General features: G+C 41.9%; 1 protein-coding gene across 1 annotated transcript in view; it reads right to left on the bottom strand.

Annotated features, from left to right (window-relative positions):
• Positions 1-237: 237 nt before the first annotated feature.
• ADAM12 (ADAM metallopeptidase domain 12) overlaps positions 238-14706 on the bottom strand; it is a 155576-nt gene continuing 141107 nt past the window's right edge. Inside the window, exons 14-22 of the mRNA XM_017733869.1 lie at positions 14485-14593; positions 14187-14385; positions 11595-11672; positions 9018-9126; positions 8370-8505; positions 7645-7753; positions 7037-7219; positions 2438-2556; positions 238-1557 (exon numbers count right to left, since the gene is read on the bottom strand). Coding sequence (XP_017589358.1) covers positions 1497-1557; positions 2438-2556; positions 7037-7219; positions 7645-7753; positions 8370-8505; positions 9018-9126; positions 11595-11672; positions 14187-14385; positions 14485-14593 — 1103 coding nt within the window. The 3' untranslated portion in view covers positions 238-1496. The remainder of the gene's footprint in view (positions 1558-2437; positions 2557-7036; positions 7220-7644; positions 7754-8369; positions 8506-9017; positions 9127-11594; positions 11673-14186; positions 14386-14484; positions 14594-14706) is intronic.

Genomic DNA, 14706 nt, shown 5'->3' with positions numbered 1-14706 from the left:
AGCATTGCTGAGCCTGGGATGTTTGCATCCTTCTGTTGTGATTCTCCATACATAAAGCCCTGCTGTTGCTGTTGGAGGTGCTTTAAGAATTGAAATACATTTGTGAAGCTTTTCCTTTGCTATTCAGCACCAAGCTAAGCCGGGGTTGATTTTGGTTTGTTCAGTTCATCAATAAACATGAGGGCTGTGCTGCTACGAGGGGGAATAACTGGGGAAATGAAATACAGTTACACTTCCTGAAGTGAGATGCAAGTTTCTATCAATGCTTTTATTTTTGCTTAAGGAAACAAAAACCACAAGCAATGAGGAAACCATCTTATTAAAGGTGATAGTCCCTTCTCTGTTTCAACTCAACTGTTGTTTTTACAGGTGAAACAACTGTGTTCAGCAGTGCTACTGAGAAGGCACAGAAGAGATCAGGTGTAATCACATAGCAGAGATGAACCTTTTTTTTTTTTTTTTTTTTGGATAATCCAAGTCTATGTATTAAAATACACACTTTGATTTGGGATTTAAGAAACCCAGAGCAACGCTGTAGAAGTTAAATACAAAACAGTAGTAAATATGCAAAATACAGGTGATAAGCAGAGCGGTGAGGCAAAAGGAAATATAAAATATAAAAGTTGATTCTTAAAATGTAATTCTTTGTCATTCTTGGCTTCCCCCCAGCCCTGGGTGTGATGTACTGCCAGTCTAATCAGGACAACAATGAGATGGTTGAATTTAATTACCAAAGCACCAAAAGGGAGATGGCACAGGGAGGCCTGATACCTGCATTAATATGTACTAACCAGGCTGTGCTTGAGGAAAATGAGGTTCAAAACAATACAGTTCTGTGATATACAGTACTTCTTCAGTGAGAGGACTTCTCCCAGGTGGGTACATCCTCTTTCAGCACAGAGATTTCTGGAAGGTTTTGAACAGTAACATGAAAACTGAGATTACAGTACAGCTGCAAACACAGAGTGATCCTTTGGTTAAATACATTTGTGTGCAGATATCGGGCATTTCACTGAGTTCCAGGAGAGATTTTGGCTTTTTACCCTGCCATATTTATTCAAAAGTTGGTTATGAACCATTGAGATTGAGCTGTTTACACATTTGATTGATCTGTATCAGCACTCCTTAAAGAATAGATCAAAACTAAAACATCTACATAGGACCAATAGAGCAGAATTATTCAAGTTCAGTGAAATATTACAAAAAAAAGGCTTCCTTTTTAGGAAAACTCAGCTGTGGTAAAAATATCTACTACAGTGCACTGCACTGTAATAAATATTCAACATAAATTAATAATTTACAAGTACCTGAGCAAGTATACAGAGCACCATAGCACAGCACAGCACCAAAGGCAGTAGCTCAGAATTCTTAAAAATAATGCTGTTTTAAACATTAAAATTCTAAGTATTGTCATAGAAATGAACTCCAGCTGGAGCTGAAAGATAGTGCAAACTTCTGTCTTCACTTTTTAAAATAAAGGTGTCGGGTTTTTCTACTCATTTCACATCCATAGTGTTGCTGGCCCTGGATACCTGTGGTGGATGCTTGGGAGCAGGTCTGTTGGAAAGAAAGAAAACAGCAAATTGTTATTTGATCTCCCCATTTCTTTTGGTGCTCATCAATTTTGAACCTGATCAAAAATGTTAATAATGTTGCAGAATTCCAGGTGGTTTCCAAAAGTTGTAGGAAGGAGTCAGCTTGAAATGTTGTTGCTTTCAGAATAGCTGACTAGAATGGACAGCCAGGAGTTTAATCAAAGTTTCTTCTGGCAGTCTTTTTGCTAGGAATATTAGGAGAATATATTGATTCTATTTTTAATGTTTCTGAGCATTAAAGTGCTTTACTGGTAGAAATCTTGTAGTTTAAAACACCACTTTTATCTTCCTTGGAGCTCACTTTATTCACAGGAAACTGAGGAATAGTGGGTAAGAAAACATTATTGACTTAACCCATTAACACTGGGTGTGGTTACTCCACTTTCTCATTATTTTTTTTCCAAAAACACGTTATATTTTTTAAGTGTACAATTTCTATGTTTTTTGAATCTTCTGGATATCATTTTCAGATGATATAAATTGATGTTCCCTTGGGATATGTGTCATCAGGAAATTGCTTTTATTGGTGGCTGATTTTAACAGCACTCTGTTCTCAGCCTAATTCTGGGAGGGCTCTGAGGAGAAAATTTATTATCTATTGGTTAATTTTTGTAAATATGCAGCCAGGTGCTTACAGTCAAACCTTCACAGGTACCATAAATTCTCATATCCTGTGGAAGTCAGAGCAACTGCGCTGGTGCACTCCCAGTGAGAAGCGGCGCGAGAAGCAAAATTAGAGATGGAAATTATACTGGAAGTGGTTGCTGCAGCAGCTCCTTGAGCCATTTCAGCCACGTGGCTGATGAGGTGCTGTAAATGCAGGTGTTGGGATGAGCACTGACCTGGCAGGGGTGACGTGGGGCAGAGCCTTGGGGTGTCCGGGCACGGCGGGGCCCTGGCGCGCTCGGCCCAGGGGGTCTGCGGGGAGAGGCTTCCGAGGGGGGCTGGGCTTGGGGGGCTCCTGCTGGAAACACAGGCTCCTGTTAGTGTCCAGAATGGACATTGAGCCATTCACACAGCCACAGCTGACATAAATTCACAGAATCATGGAATTACAGACTGGGTTGGGTTGGCAGGGAGCTCAAAGCCCATCCAGTGCCACCCCTGCCATGGGCAGGGACACCTTCCACTGTGCCAGGGTCTCACCGCCCCCCCCCAATTTCTTCCCAATACCTAATCTAAACCTAAACTGAAGATATTTTAAAATCAGTTATGTCCAGATAAGTTTAAATGAGTAAAAAATAACTTATTTTTAATAAGTGGGCACTTATATTTTAAAAGAAAGATTTAATACTATATTCTCATGATTTTATGTCTTTTGATTCTGTAAATACAGAGTGCATCTCTACTGGACTCAATACTTAATTGGTGGTAAATGAAAACAGCAAAGACTGAATACATAACTTTGTAGAAGTAGTTCTAGAGAAAGGTGGGGATGCTCAACACTACTTTAAAATGGAAATTCAGTTGACCACAAAACCGAAGTGCCCCAGTCTGGTTTGGATTGGGAGCATCTGTGGGATCTTTTTCAGAGACGCTGCTGTGCTTTCATTCTGGGGAATTAATGGCTTCATTAATAAAGAACAGAAGTCATCTGCTGTCAGGCTGGCCCATGGCTCCTCTGTGTGGTCCCTGCAGCCCCACAGACAGGGGAATGTGGCTGTTTGTGGTCCTCATTATGGAGAGCTGGGACACATTAAGTGGCTTGCTCAGGGCACACAAAAACTCTCCAATTCATCCCCAAACTCACTTCAGATCTTTCTCCTATTGGAGCTGCATAGCCACGCTTTTCCCAAGGCATTTTATTCCTTACTTTTCGTTTGCCCTAAGTATCATTCGTAAAGTTAAAGGAAACAAGACCTTACAAGCATAATCTGATTAAAGATCCCTTGAAAGATGTGATCCAAACAAGCAATCAGAGCACGAATTACTCCTGAATAAAGTCCAACTTTTCATTATTTGTTTTGAGCATCGCTTTGTTTTTTCACTTTTTGTGGCAAATATTTGCTCTTTCAAGAAGGAAATGCAGATTGATTATCCACAGGCATTTTGATCAGGAAGAAAATAAGGGAGCTTAAGTAAATCTCATGTATAATAAGGTGAAATTTGCCACAAACTACATTTTAAAGTTGCATATAATGTCCACCCTCTCTTTAACTCTCTTCATAACAAGTACTGGTATTGATGGGTACACAGCCCTAACACCTGACTTATTTATTCATTCATTTCCCAGTCAAAATGTCATCCTTGAGTTAAAGGATCTTTAAGGAGGAAGCAGCCAAGAGTCTTGACAGAAAGTGTAATGTGGCAAGGGTAAATGAAAGAGAAAAATTAAAAAAGGAGGGAATTCTGATCAAAATGGAAATGGAGACTAAATGGTGGCTGAGATGAAGCAAAACGGAGCAGCACTTGATGGAAAGGAGATGCCGCCAGGAACACACACATTCTGAGGAGCAGAGGAAAAGCTCTTTGGGGGATGGGATTTATTTCTTCAGACTGATTACAGGAGGGGCTTCTCTATTCTTTCTGTGCCACAGGAGAATCCAAACTCCGTGTGCTAACACATGTGAGGCCTTGCAGGGCCTTTGATGTGTTGGGAATCTACAGCACAGCTCACGGTACCACCAGAGCTCTGCTTCCTCTCCCTCCCTTCTCCAATTCTTCCCCTAAAAAGCTTCAGCCCTTCAACACAAAGGGTTTATGGATGGATTTCTTTGTCCAGTTTTATATCCACAACCTGGCATTTAATGCATTCAGGCTCTGCTTGCAGAAGCGTTGTTTTAAATGGTGGAATGAAAAGCGTAATTCTCATACTGAGCAGCTCCAAAGACATCAGGTGCATGAAATTCCAGGTTTTTTCCACTGATTTTTAAAGAAGCAACTGAAAACCCTCTGTGTCTACAGCCAGGCTGAGGTGCCACAGGAGAGGTATTCCCAGGACAACTGTGGCAGAAGGAGCAGGAGCTGAGCTGAGCTCTGTTTTACTGAGGAAAAAGTGAAACCACAAAGTTCTATTTCCTACAATTAGGATCAGCTGTAAAATATTAGATATATCTTGGTAATAAGAGGATGAGAGTGTCAAAGGCAGCAATTGAATGTTAAAGGTAACAAAACCAAGGGGAAGAGATCAAATCCAAATGCCTGGACTGAACCCATGGTTAGGATAAACCTGCCCTGTTTCCTTGAATCACATGGGGCTCTGCTGATTTATATTGACTATGAGTCTGGCCCATAAATAAAGTCTGTTTGCCTTGCAAGGGCATCTGAACGAAGGAAAAGCTATTTTTCACTCAAAAGATAATGAAATATTAAACTTGGCAACAGTTAATTCGCTGAGGATTTTCTGTTTGGTTGATTGGTTGGGGTTTTCCATGTTGTCTTTGTTTTTTAACTATTTTATTCACAACAGAAAGGAAGTTTTATGGTGAACACTCCTCCTCAGCACCATCCTGCAGCACTGAGCATCTGGGTGACATCCTGAATGTGGCAATGATTTTTAAAGTCCTTCCCCTTGCTGAGCTGCTGGATGTGCTTCCAAGAAAGAGCTGAAGCAATACATGAAGTAGTATCTATATTTATTATCCAGAACTATTCTTCAGCTAATTTATTACTTCCAAGCTTTGAGGGAAAAAAGTTTAACTTAAGAATGAATGATTTTCTCCCATACAGTGCTTTTTGTGTCCCTCTGATATAAAAAGTAGCTGTTTCTGACAATATTGAGGTTATGATATTATTTTGAAAGAATCCATTCTTGCTCTATCATCCTCGGCTTCCTGGAGCTGATGCCCTGTTTGTCCTACTTGTGTTCCATGTAGAGACTGAAAATGGTGGTATTTCGCTTGATGAAGGAACGGTCACAATTAATTCGAGCTGCCAAGCTGAAAAGCTTTCTGGCAGTTTCAGATCTGTCAGTCTTTGCAAATGTTAGTACTGCAGATCTGGTATTCCACCTGGCACTTTGGGTGGGATTTGAAGCACAAGGATTTAGGAACGTGAGCTGTAGGGGAGCACTGGGCTGCTGGGACGTGCAGTGAGGCTGGGGCAGGTGCAGATGCAGCCTCAGAATGAGAAATGGTTACTTTTCCTTGGAAAGCCTTTTCTCCATCTGTATTCTGCTTAAGAAACAGAAAAGCACTTGCACTTAAAGCCTTCCCTTTGACCACTGTGAATTGTGCAGAACGTTAGAGAATGCAAGAAAATGGACAATGAAACTATGGGAGCTAAAGACAAGCATCAGGAATCAGTACTGCTTCAGATTCCCTACAAAACTAATTTTAGAAAGAATCAGCGTTTCTTACTCCCCAGAAAGGAAAACAACTGGCAAGATGGAAAAGGGGAAGATGAAAAATCAAATAATAAACTGGCTGCACTTGGTAGATTTGGTCTAACCTGAGTGATACAATGTTCAGACTTAGAAAAAATTAAATCTAGGTACACTTCATTTGCTGCCACAACTGGCAGGGACACCTTCCACTATCCCCGGTTGCTCTAAGCATCCAACCTGGCCTTGGACACTTCCAGGGATGGGGCAGCCACAGCTTCTCTGGGCACCCTGGCAACCTCTCTGGGCAGCCTCTCTCATCCCTGTTTGCTTCTGCTATTTTTCCAATTCCTTTTCAAAGCCCTGCACTCCAGCACTGTCTCAGAGCCATATCCTCCCATCCATCACCAGGAAAGGGTCTCAGAGCAGCTCTCAGGGCTCCTGCAGCTGAGAGCCGGGTGGTGACAACATCCACTTCATTTTAACCTTGTAGTATTTCCAGAACAGCACCACAACTGCAGAGCAGGAATCGCTGCCTGCCTGGGTGCTTTGCTTAGAAACAGTCACTCCACAAATGCCACCAAAAGAGAGCAGCCAGTGACAAGAAAAGACACTATTTAATACAGACAACTGCACAGGCAGCTTCATCTACCCTATCAGCCTGAGATGCATCTTTTCAAAAATAAGAAATAAAAAATATTTACCATTTCTATTTAAACATTACAATGAAAGCTGTGTCTACATGAAATAGTGTTTTTTAGGTCTGCGTCCTGGGAAAACAGTGCAGCCCTTGGCAGGGCACGAGCACATCAAGCTAAGAAATCTTTTGCTCTTGCACATGACATCTGCAATGTGACTCCCTAAACTCTCCCTCTGTGTTTGGTACCCCACTAACCATGCAGTTTCCCCTCTGGTTGGGCAGCTGCAGAGAGGAGCCTGTGTTTGCCTCTAAGTTGTTTGTTCTGTTGTCTTTTGAGCGGTGAAGACAGAGTTCAGGATCCTAAATTTTAGGGTCACAGCCCCACTTACCACAAAGCAATTTTTCTACAGCGCAGTTCTAAACTCACACAAAGTAAAAAGGAAAAACTGTGGGAAAAGGGCAGCATGAAAGATGAGAAAATACTTCATTTCTCCAGACACTCACAGAGTAAATATTAAATAGAAGTAAATCAGTGGTTACCTGGGAGAACCTCAGTGAAGGATTAGCTGGCAGGGGTCTCTCAGGCCCAGCTTGGTGGCCTGGCAGCTGGGGAAGGGGTGGCAGCACTCGCTGGGGTGTTTTTAGTGGTGGCACCTCGTGTGTCTTCACAGGGTCGCTGATGTCGATGATCTGATAGGGCAGCGGCCGCCTCGGGCCATCTCTCTGGGAAAAACCATCCAACCAAAGTCATAAATTTCAAGAGCTGGCACAGAATCACAGTTGGAAGGGACCTTAAAGAGCACTTTGTTCTAACCCTCTGCCATGGGTAGGGACACTTCCCACTAGACCAGGTTGCTCCAAGCCCCATCAAACCTGGCCTACTGCTACTTTAAAATCCATGTTAGTCCCTTGCTTTTCTCTCTTAGAGACAAAACTATTTATTTTCTGCACTGGACATCTCCACCTGTCTTAAAATGGGAAGCCAGAAATGTATTTTGAAGCCTACATCCTCTCCTATTTTACTTACTGTTAGTCCTACATGATACTAAGTTCATGTAATTATTGTATTATAATAAATCACTTAATTGAGATGCAAAATACATGATGTGGTTTTCTGGTTTTTTTACAAAAACTATTTAGGGACTCACTTTTTGTACAGTTGTATTTTGTGGCTTTGTGATGAGGTTTTTACTAATAGACGTGGTACGAACATGATTTGGCTCAGATGAACTGGAAGGTCTTGCTGGACTCACAGACCTGCAATACAAAGGTTTAATTGTTGAACACAACTTTCTGCTTTATAACATTTTCTTCAACAGGAGCCTCTTTTCAGAATGGGATTTTGCAAGGACTTTCTGCCTGGTTATACTAAACAAGGAAAGTAAAAATTGTCTAGCACTCCTGCAAGAATACAAATAAATATTGATTTTTTAGAAACCAGTAGTCTGTTAAATTAGCTTCTGCAATCTGTGGAAATGCAGCTTTGTAACACCCAGGAGAGTATTCTAATGAATCTAACATTAAACAGTAATGACCTCAAATAGGAAAGTTTCAGCTCACTCAACTGAGTTTAGATAAAAGGCTACGCAATGTAATGAAACTATTTCAGGCAAATGAAAATAAAAGCAATACTTCCATTGCTGCTTAATTTTTCATCCCAAAAGGAAAGAGGGATATATTGAAACCAATACCTCCATTATTTACTGCCTATCAATGAAATTAAACTAACCCAGGGAAAACACTTTGTTAATATCTGGTTAATATTTTTGTCAAGTCTGGCTCTTTTTAACACGTTCACGGTGATAGGAATTGCTCTGTTTACTGCTTCCTTTCCATAATATCTATTGGAATTTAATTAGGGAAATGATCATACCTTAATTTCTCTATTGTTGTCTTCTTGCTTGTAAACAACCACCTCATGAAAGTCTTCCTTTTGAGGTACATGATTGATCCAGCAAAGATAAGGCACAGGATGGTTATCAACACTCCTATGGTCAAACTCTTATTGTCTGCAACAAAACACGTGGAGTTAACTCCTTCCAAGAGCTTGCTAGTGCCTGACCAGGGTTTCTTTGCTATCTTTTAAAAAAAATGATCTGTCAGTAGTGAAATCATGATGGGAAGCTTTGTCATGGAAATAACCATGATGTCATAAATTCAGCACTGCCACTCACTGCAGCATCTGGCACGCAGAGAAGAGAATCCATTTTGGTTTAGAATAGCATTGTTCTTATGAAAACAGACATTGCTTCCCATCAAGGTTTAATTTATAAATGTACTTGTGAGGAGACTGCTTGTGCTGTCATGGACTCAAACATGAATCAGAAACATCTCTTTGAGGTCGCTAAAGCTCCAACACTCTGGGGAAAAATCGGCATGGAATAATCAAATCCTGTAAAATTAACAATGTGTGGAAATAATTCTTTCTGAGGTTGGCCAAAGCTCATTGCTTACAAGACACCACTTTGTTTTTCCACTTTTTATCATGGAAACAACAGGTGGAGCCTGAATTCCCACGGACCTGCCTGTCTGATGGGCCCACTGTCCACGCTGCCACCAAAGCCTGGCTTGTCACAGAACGGGGGGGCCCAGTCAGCCTCGCAGTGACAGTTCTTTTTGTTGTTGCAGACCTGCAAAAAGAGACAAATGGCTTAACATAAAGAACATCCGAGAGCAGCCCTGGCTGATAAGGGCTTCTAATCAGACAGTGACACATCAGAGAGGAATAAAACTTAGGGAAGAAAGGAGATGTGCTGATAGCTGCCTCTTGCACACTAAGGTGGCAAAGAGCCACTCGCCACGGAGTAAGAGGGATCCTAAAAACCATTATTTCTTTGGCAGGTAATCGTTGGAGTTGCCCCAGCTGGCAACGTCAGTAGTATGAGGATAATCAGACACCTCTTAAGTCTTTCTCCCTTTGCTTCCAGCAGCAGCAGCACTATCTGCCTGTTAACTCCTGTTCCTCCTGCCTTCACAGCAGCAGGAGTCTCTCTGTGCTGTGGAGGCTGTAGAGCTTTGTCAGCTGCCCGAGCACTCCTCTCCATCAAGGGCTTGCACTGGGCCCAGTACGGATTTCTCCATGGCTCTAAGATGAACCAGTTGCTGGAGAAGCCTGTGAAACTGGGATAGGGCTGAGGAAACCCTCAGGGAGCTTTGATATCACACTTGCACTGTCTGTAAAGATACAGTCCTCCGTGTTGTAGTGGTTTTAATCTGAGTTAGAGAACAGCTTGCAAGGCCTGATCTATCCAGTGCCCCCTGAGGGATCAGAGAGCTCTGAAGGACTGGAGCCCATCCCAAACACAGCCTGTTCCTGCTGCACAGAGGGGAAGGAGCCAGGAGATCCAGGGCTTTTCCCTCAGGAGGTCTCACAGTCCAAACGCTCATTATTTCCTTTTGCTACTCCTCAAGTAGTTGGTGTGTGGTGAATACAGAGCTTAAAGTTTTGTGCTGGATCGACAGAATACACGGAATCATAGAACTGCTCGCGTTGGAAAAGCTCTCTAAGATCTTCAACCATTCCCCAGCACTGACGAGGCCACCCATGTCCCCAGCTGCCACATCCACATGGATTTTAAATCCCTCCAGGGATGGGGACTCCACTCCTGCCCTGGGCAGCTGTGCCAGGGCTGGACAAACCTTTCCATGCAGGAATTTTCCTGATATCCACCCTCGGTCAGGGAGTTGTGCAGAGCCACAAGGTCCCCCCTGAGCCTCCTTTGCTCCAGGCTGACCCCCTTTCCCAGCTCCCTCAGCCGCTCCTGGGGCTCCAGCCCCTTCCCAGCTCCGTTCCCTGCCCTGGACACGCTCCAGCCCCTTCATATCTTGTCCTGGGGGGCCCCAAACTGAACACAGAGATGGCACAGTCACATTTAGGTGCTCAAATCACTTTGTAAATGAAGTTTTTGGGCTTAGGCTTCGTTGTCAATAAGCTCCTAAATTCTGTGCCAGCCCCAACCATCACTGATCTGCCACCACCATGGAGAACCCACAGCACAGATCAATAACTGAGTTTTCAGTAAGACACAAATCAGTTCACAGGAGTCTGGGTTATTCTGAACATGCAATATTCTGGCCAGGTCAGCTTGGCAGGATTTCAGAAACACTGTGCTGCCTGTGTCTGCAGAGTACTAAAATATTCACAGAGCTCAGACTGGCTGTGGTCATGTAAAATTAAAAAAAAAAAAAATTACTTTTCAAAGACAGCAAGATAATTAAAAATGTACTTTCTTAAGCATTATTTTTTAAATTAAAGCACTGCAGGAATTCCCATTTACAATTCCACGAGGTCAATTTTGCCACCAAGGAGGTTCTTGTTTGTACAGACATAAAAAATGCCAGTCCAAGGCTCTGCTCATTCCAGCTCAATGATAAGAGGCAGCACCATCAACACTGCTCAGTTTTGCAAATTCAGGGTGATAAAATAAGTTAAAGCAAATTAAAATCCTTCCTCAGGAGAGGAGAGTGAATTTCTATGGCTCTTCCAATGTGGCTGCCACAGCTTTTCACAGAAACAAACAGCTCATCAGCAAATCAAGGTTAATAAGGCATAGCTTGACATAATTAACATTGTCATAATATAAACTGGGTTTCAAAACACTGATATTATTAAATGATATCATCACATTTTCCATTCTGCACCACTTTCATGCACAAAACTCGTCAATATGGTTTGACTTTATTTTAATAGTTTTGGAAATGCTGTCTCATTTCCCTCTCGATCCAAATGCTTCATACGCTCAATTCAAAAATTTCAACTTCTTTGTATCTACGGAGAAACTGTAGTTTTGATTTTTAATAGGAATTCTTCATGATGGAGGGTTAGACTTCAAATTGCTTTGAGGATTACAAGATTCCTTTGTATCACAGGCTGTCAATTAGGAACGAGATAATTGCTCCCTGATAAACACTTCTTTGTCAAATAAAAATCATTTCCTATAAGGGACAGCGAAAATGGAAATACATCATAAAAATGTATTGCAGTGACTCTGACTGATCTATTGCAGGCAATTATAGATCCCAAAGCCATTCCATAAAGTGATTTCTTGTCCAGTGGTTATGGAGTGATTGTAAAAGAATGGTTTCCTAGGATGCTTACCCCACGTCCATGGCACTTGGTGGCACATTTATGAACCCCAAAAACACTGGTGTTCTGGCACCGGCGGTTCAGGCAGATCTACAAAATCAGGGAAAAGGAGTTTTAATAGGGACAGAACTGCTGGGGCTCCCAGGGCATCATATCCCTTCTTGCAGCAGTTAAAGATTTCCCAACACACAAATATACATAATTACATGGACACAAAGGACACCAGGATTGGGTGTCTTGTTCTTCTTTTCCTCAGCCCTTTTAAAGTCTTTTAACCCCAAATCTGAGCAAGTTGAATTCTTCTCTCCTGGCCAGCCCTGGTTCCACACACAGTTCATAGTGGTTGATATGCTGAGCTTGTGCAAGCAAACCTTCACAGTTCCACTCAAGTGGAACTAGTGGGGAGACCCTGGGGTTTGGGAGGTTTTTAAGCCAATTAAAAAACCAGTAATTTGCATTTTTTTCAGGACTAGGAATGCACTGAGCAGGATTCCTTCAGGTCCCTGCTCTGTCTGCCTTTGTGTCTTCACAGCAGCAGATGATTCCTCAAGGAAAGCTTTAGATGCTTATGGTGTAAATTATCAGAGTTCTCTTTATATAAATAGTGAAATATTTTTCATTCCAGTACAGAAACTGGACCCAGAGTAGGTGAATATTGAAGTGAGATCACTGATTTTTATAGGCTCATCATTGTTTTCCAGGAAAACCAAGAGCTTTGTAAGTTTTTCCAAGTTAAACAATTTTTCCTTTTGGTGTCATATACAAACCAAGCCTATTTAACATTTAATATTTATAGGGAATGGAAGTAAACAAATAGCATATGCACGGGAGTAAAATTCAATTTTTGTTTTTGTTTTCCAGTCATTGCAGATAAACTTTACTCTGCCAATGGAGCTGAAAATTGAGGTTAAGCAAGATTAGTGCCGAGTAATAATAACATCAAACAACCACACAACTGATGAGGATGTCAGTAATGACAAGTTACCCTACTCCAAACTGAAAAAAGAAGAAATTAGGACTGGAATAACTGTTCCTATGCTATGTTGACAACAAAAAAGGTCAAAAAGCCCCACACTGCACATTTTTGCTCATGTTTAACTGCAGTGCAGTTCAGTAGTAGTAAAAGTCAGTCACAATAATTAGCATTAAGCTGGGAATAGTGTTGAAGGAGGCGACAGGGATGCTTAATCAGGGCACTTATCCCCTGGGGAGAAGGAAAAATGGAAAGGAAATTAGAGTGAATTGGCATCAACATGCAGGCATGGAGAGAATATGGTCTGATTACAGCAGTATTCACAATTCAAATATTCACAGTGCAGCAGCTCCCAGAATTCTGATCACATTAAAATGGCTGCATTTCAAATTGTGCATCTCCAGTTGAGAAAACCCAAGAATATTTAAATTCATATTCTTAATCCATAATACAAATGCACTAATGTCCTCAAAGTAAAACATACAATTTCAGAAGTATTAGCCTGTGTATTCTATAGTGTGGATGTGTATGATTAGATAGATTAGAAAGATTAAATACTCATTAGTAAAATATAATGGGGTGCTTTCTCAGCACTGAGTTGCCTTTGAAAAGACATTTTATACCAGATTGACTTCGAAATGCTCTAAGGGTTGTTTTCCTGTAGCAGAGCTGTGGTTTCACTGGGGATGGATTTCAAACCCCTTCCCAGTGCAGTGAGATAATCCAACATAATTCAAAAGCATTCAGAAATTCAGAGGCTTACTTGAATTTACCACAAATTATCAAAGCACTCGTTTTTCCTCCTTTTTGCAAGCAATCCACTGAGGGTGTGGAAACCTCCTTCATTTCAATAGCTCTTGGGCTGCTTTCCATTCCTCCTCCCCCTGTAAACTCATGGCTGCCTCCCTTCTTTCTCAGTTCCTTTTCTCACAGAAGAAAAACTTAGAATGAGACAGCCATGTGAAATTTGGGCTGCACTCACAGTGGATAATTCACAAAGTTCACAAAACACAATTGCAAAAATCAGTTTTGGTGGCTGAGCATCAATGGGTTTAGAGTTTTCTAAGAGTGCATACAGAGATAAGTTTTCCTGCATGAAAAAAAGAAGGGAAGAGCCATAATCAGAAGATAAAATACATTTTGAAACCTAAAGTGAAGTTAATGACAATTTTGCAATGCCTGAGACACTGGGAAAGTGAATACATCGAACTCAGAAATTCACTAATAAGCCTGTAATGTATTTTGCTGCACTTATTTTGCAGAAAACCTCAAGCTTCCATGGGCAGAAACTTGGGACTGTCTTCAAAAAATCACTTATAAACTTAAGCAACTTGCAGTGCACAGAATCCCAGGATGGTTTGGGTTGGAAATAGATGGGCTTTAAGGTATTTCCAACCCTCTGCTGTGTCCAGGGACACCTTCCACCAGACCAGGTTGCTCACATTTGCATCTGCAAATCTATAACCCAGAAGAGTGGCCAGAAGGGAGTACAATGTGTCTCAGTCTGAGCATGAGAAGCAATTATTTTTGTGGGGGGAACAAAAAAATCCCAAAGAAAAAAGAAGTACAAAACACTTGGCAGAATGAGGGTAGTGATGTTCCCCTTGGCTGGGGGTATTCCAGAATCTTACTTTTCCATCTTCACACTTGGTTCCTGCCAGCACAAGCCCAGGATCGGGCATATCATCCCCCAAATACACGTGGGTGCCACGGCACAGGATCTTGCCACCCTCCTGGAGTGGGATGTTGGTTTCTATGGAAACAGCATTGGTACCAATCACAGGTCGGTTTGCTCCTCCTTGACACTGGATTTTTCCACACTTTGCATCCCTGATGGAAATGAACACAACCAAAGATTAGGTGAATCATCTGGAACGTTCCAAGCCCTCTCCCAGCACCTGTTGCTGTGTTTGCAGGGAGAGGTCCTACCTGGGTTCACATTTGGCAAAGGAGCTCTTGGAGTCCTTCCCGCAGTTGCCGTAAGGATCGCCGGCAGAATTGACTCTCTCAAAGCAGATCCCAGGAGCGGGTTTTGCACCTGAAACAAAACCTAATCAGAACTTTCATTTCATACAAGGTGTTTTTAATAATTTCCTTTGAGCTCCACTGGTGCTTTAGGGGAAAGGGGGGATGTGAGCTGCATGTTGATGA

This window comes from Corvus brachyrhynchos, unplaced genomic scaffold (assembly GCF_000691975.1).
Source record: "Corvus brachyrhynchos isolate BGI_N302 unplaced genomic scaffold, ASM69197v1 scaffold514, whole genome shotgun sequence".
Lineage (NCBI taxonomy): Eukaryota > Metazoa > Chordata > Aves > Passeriformes > Corvidae > Corvus > Corvus brachyrhynchos.
This window is presented reverse-complemented; position numbering and strand designations above follow the sequence as displayed.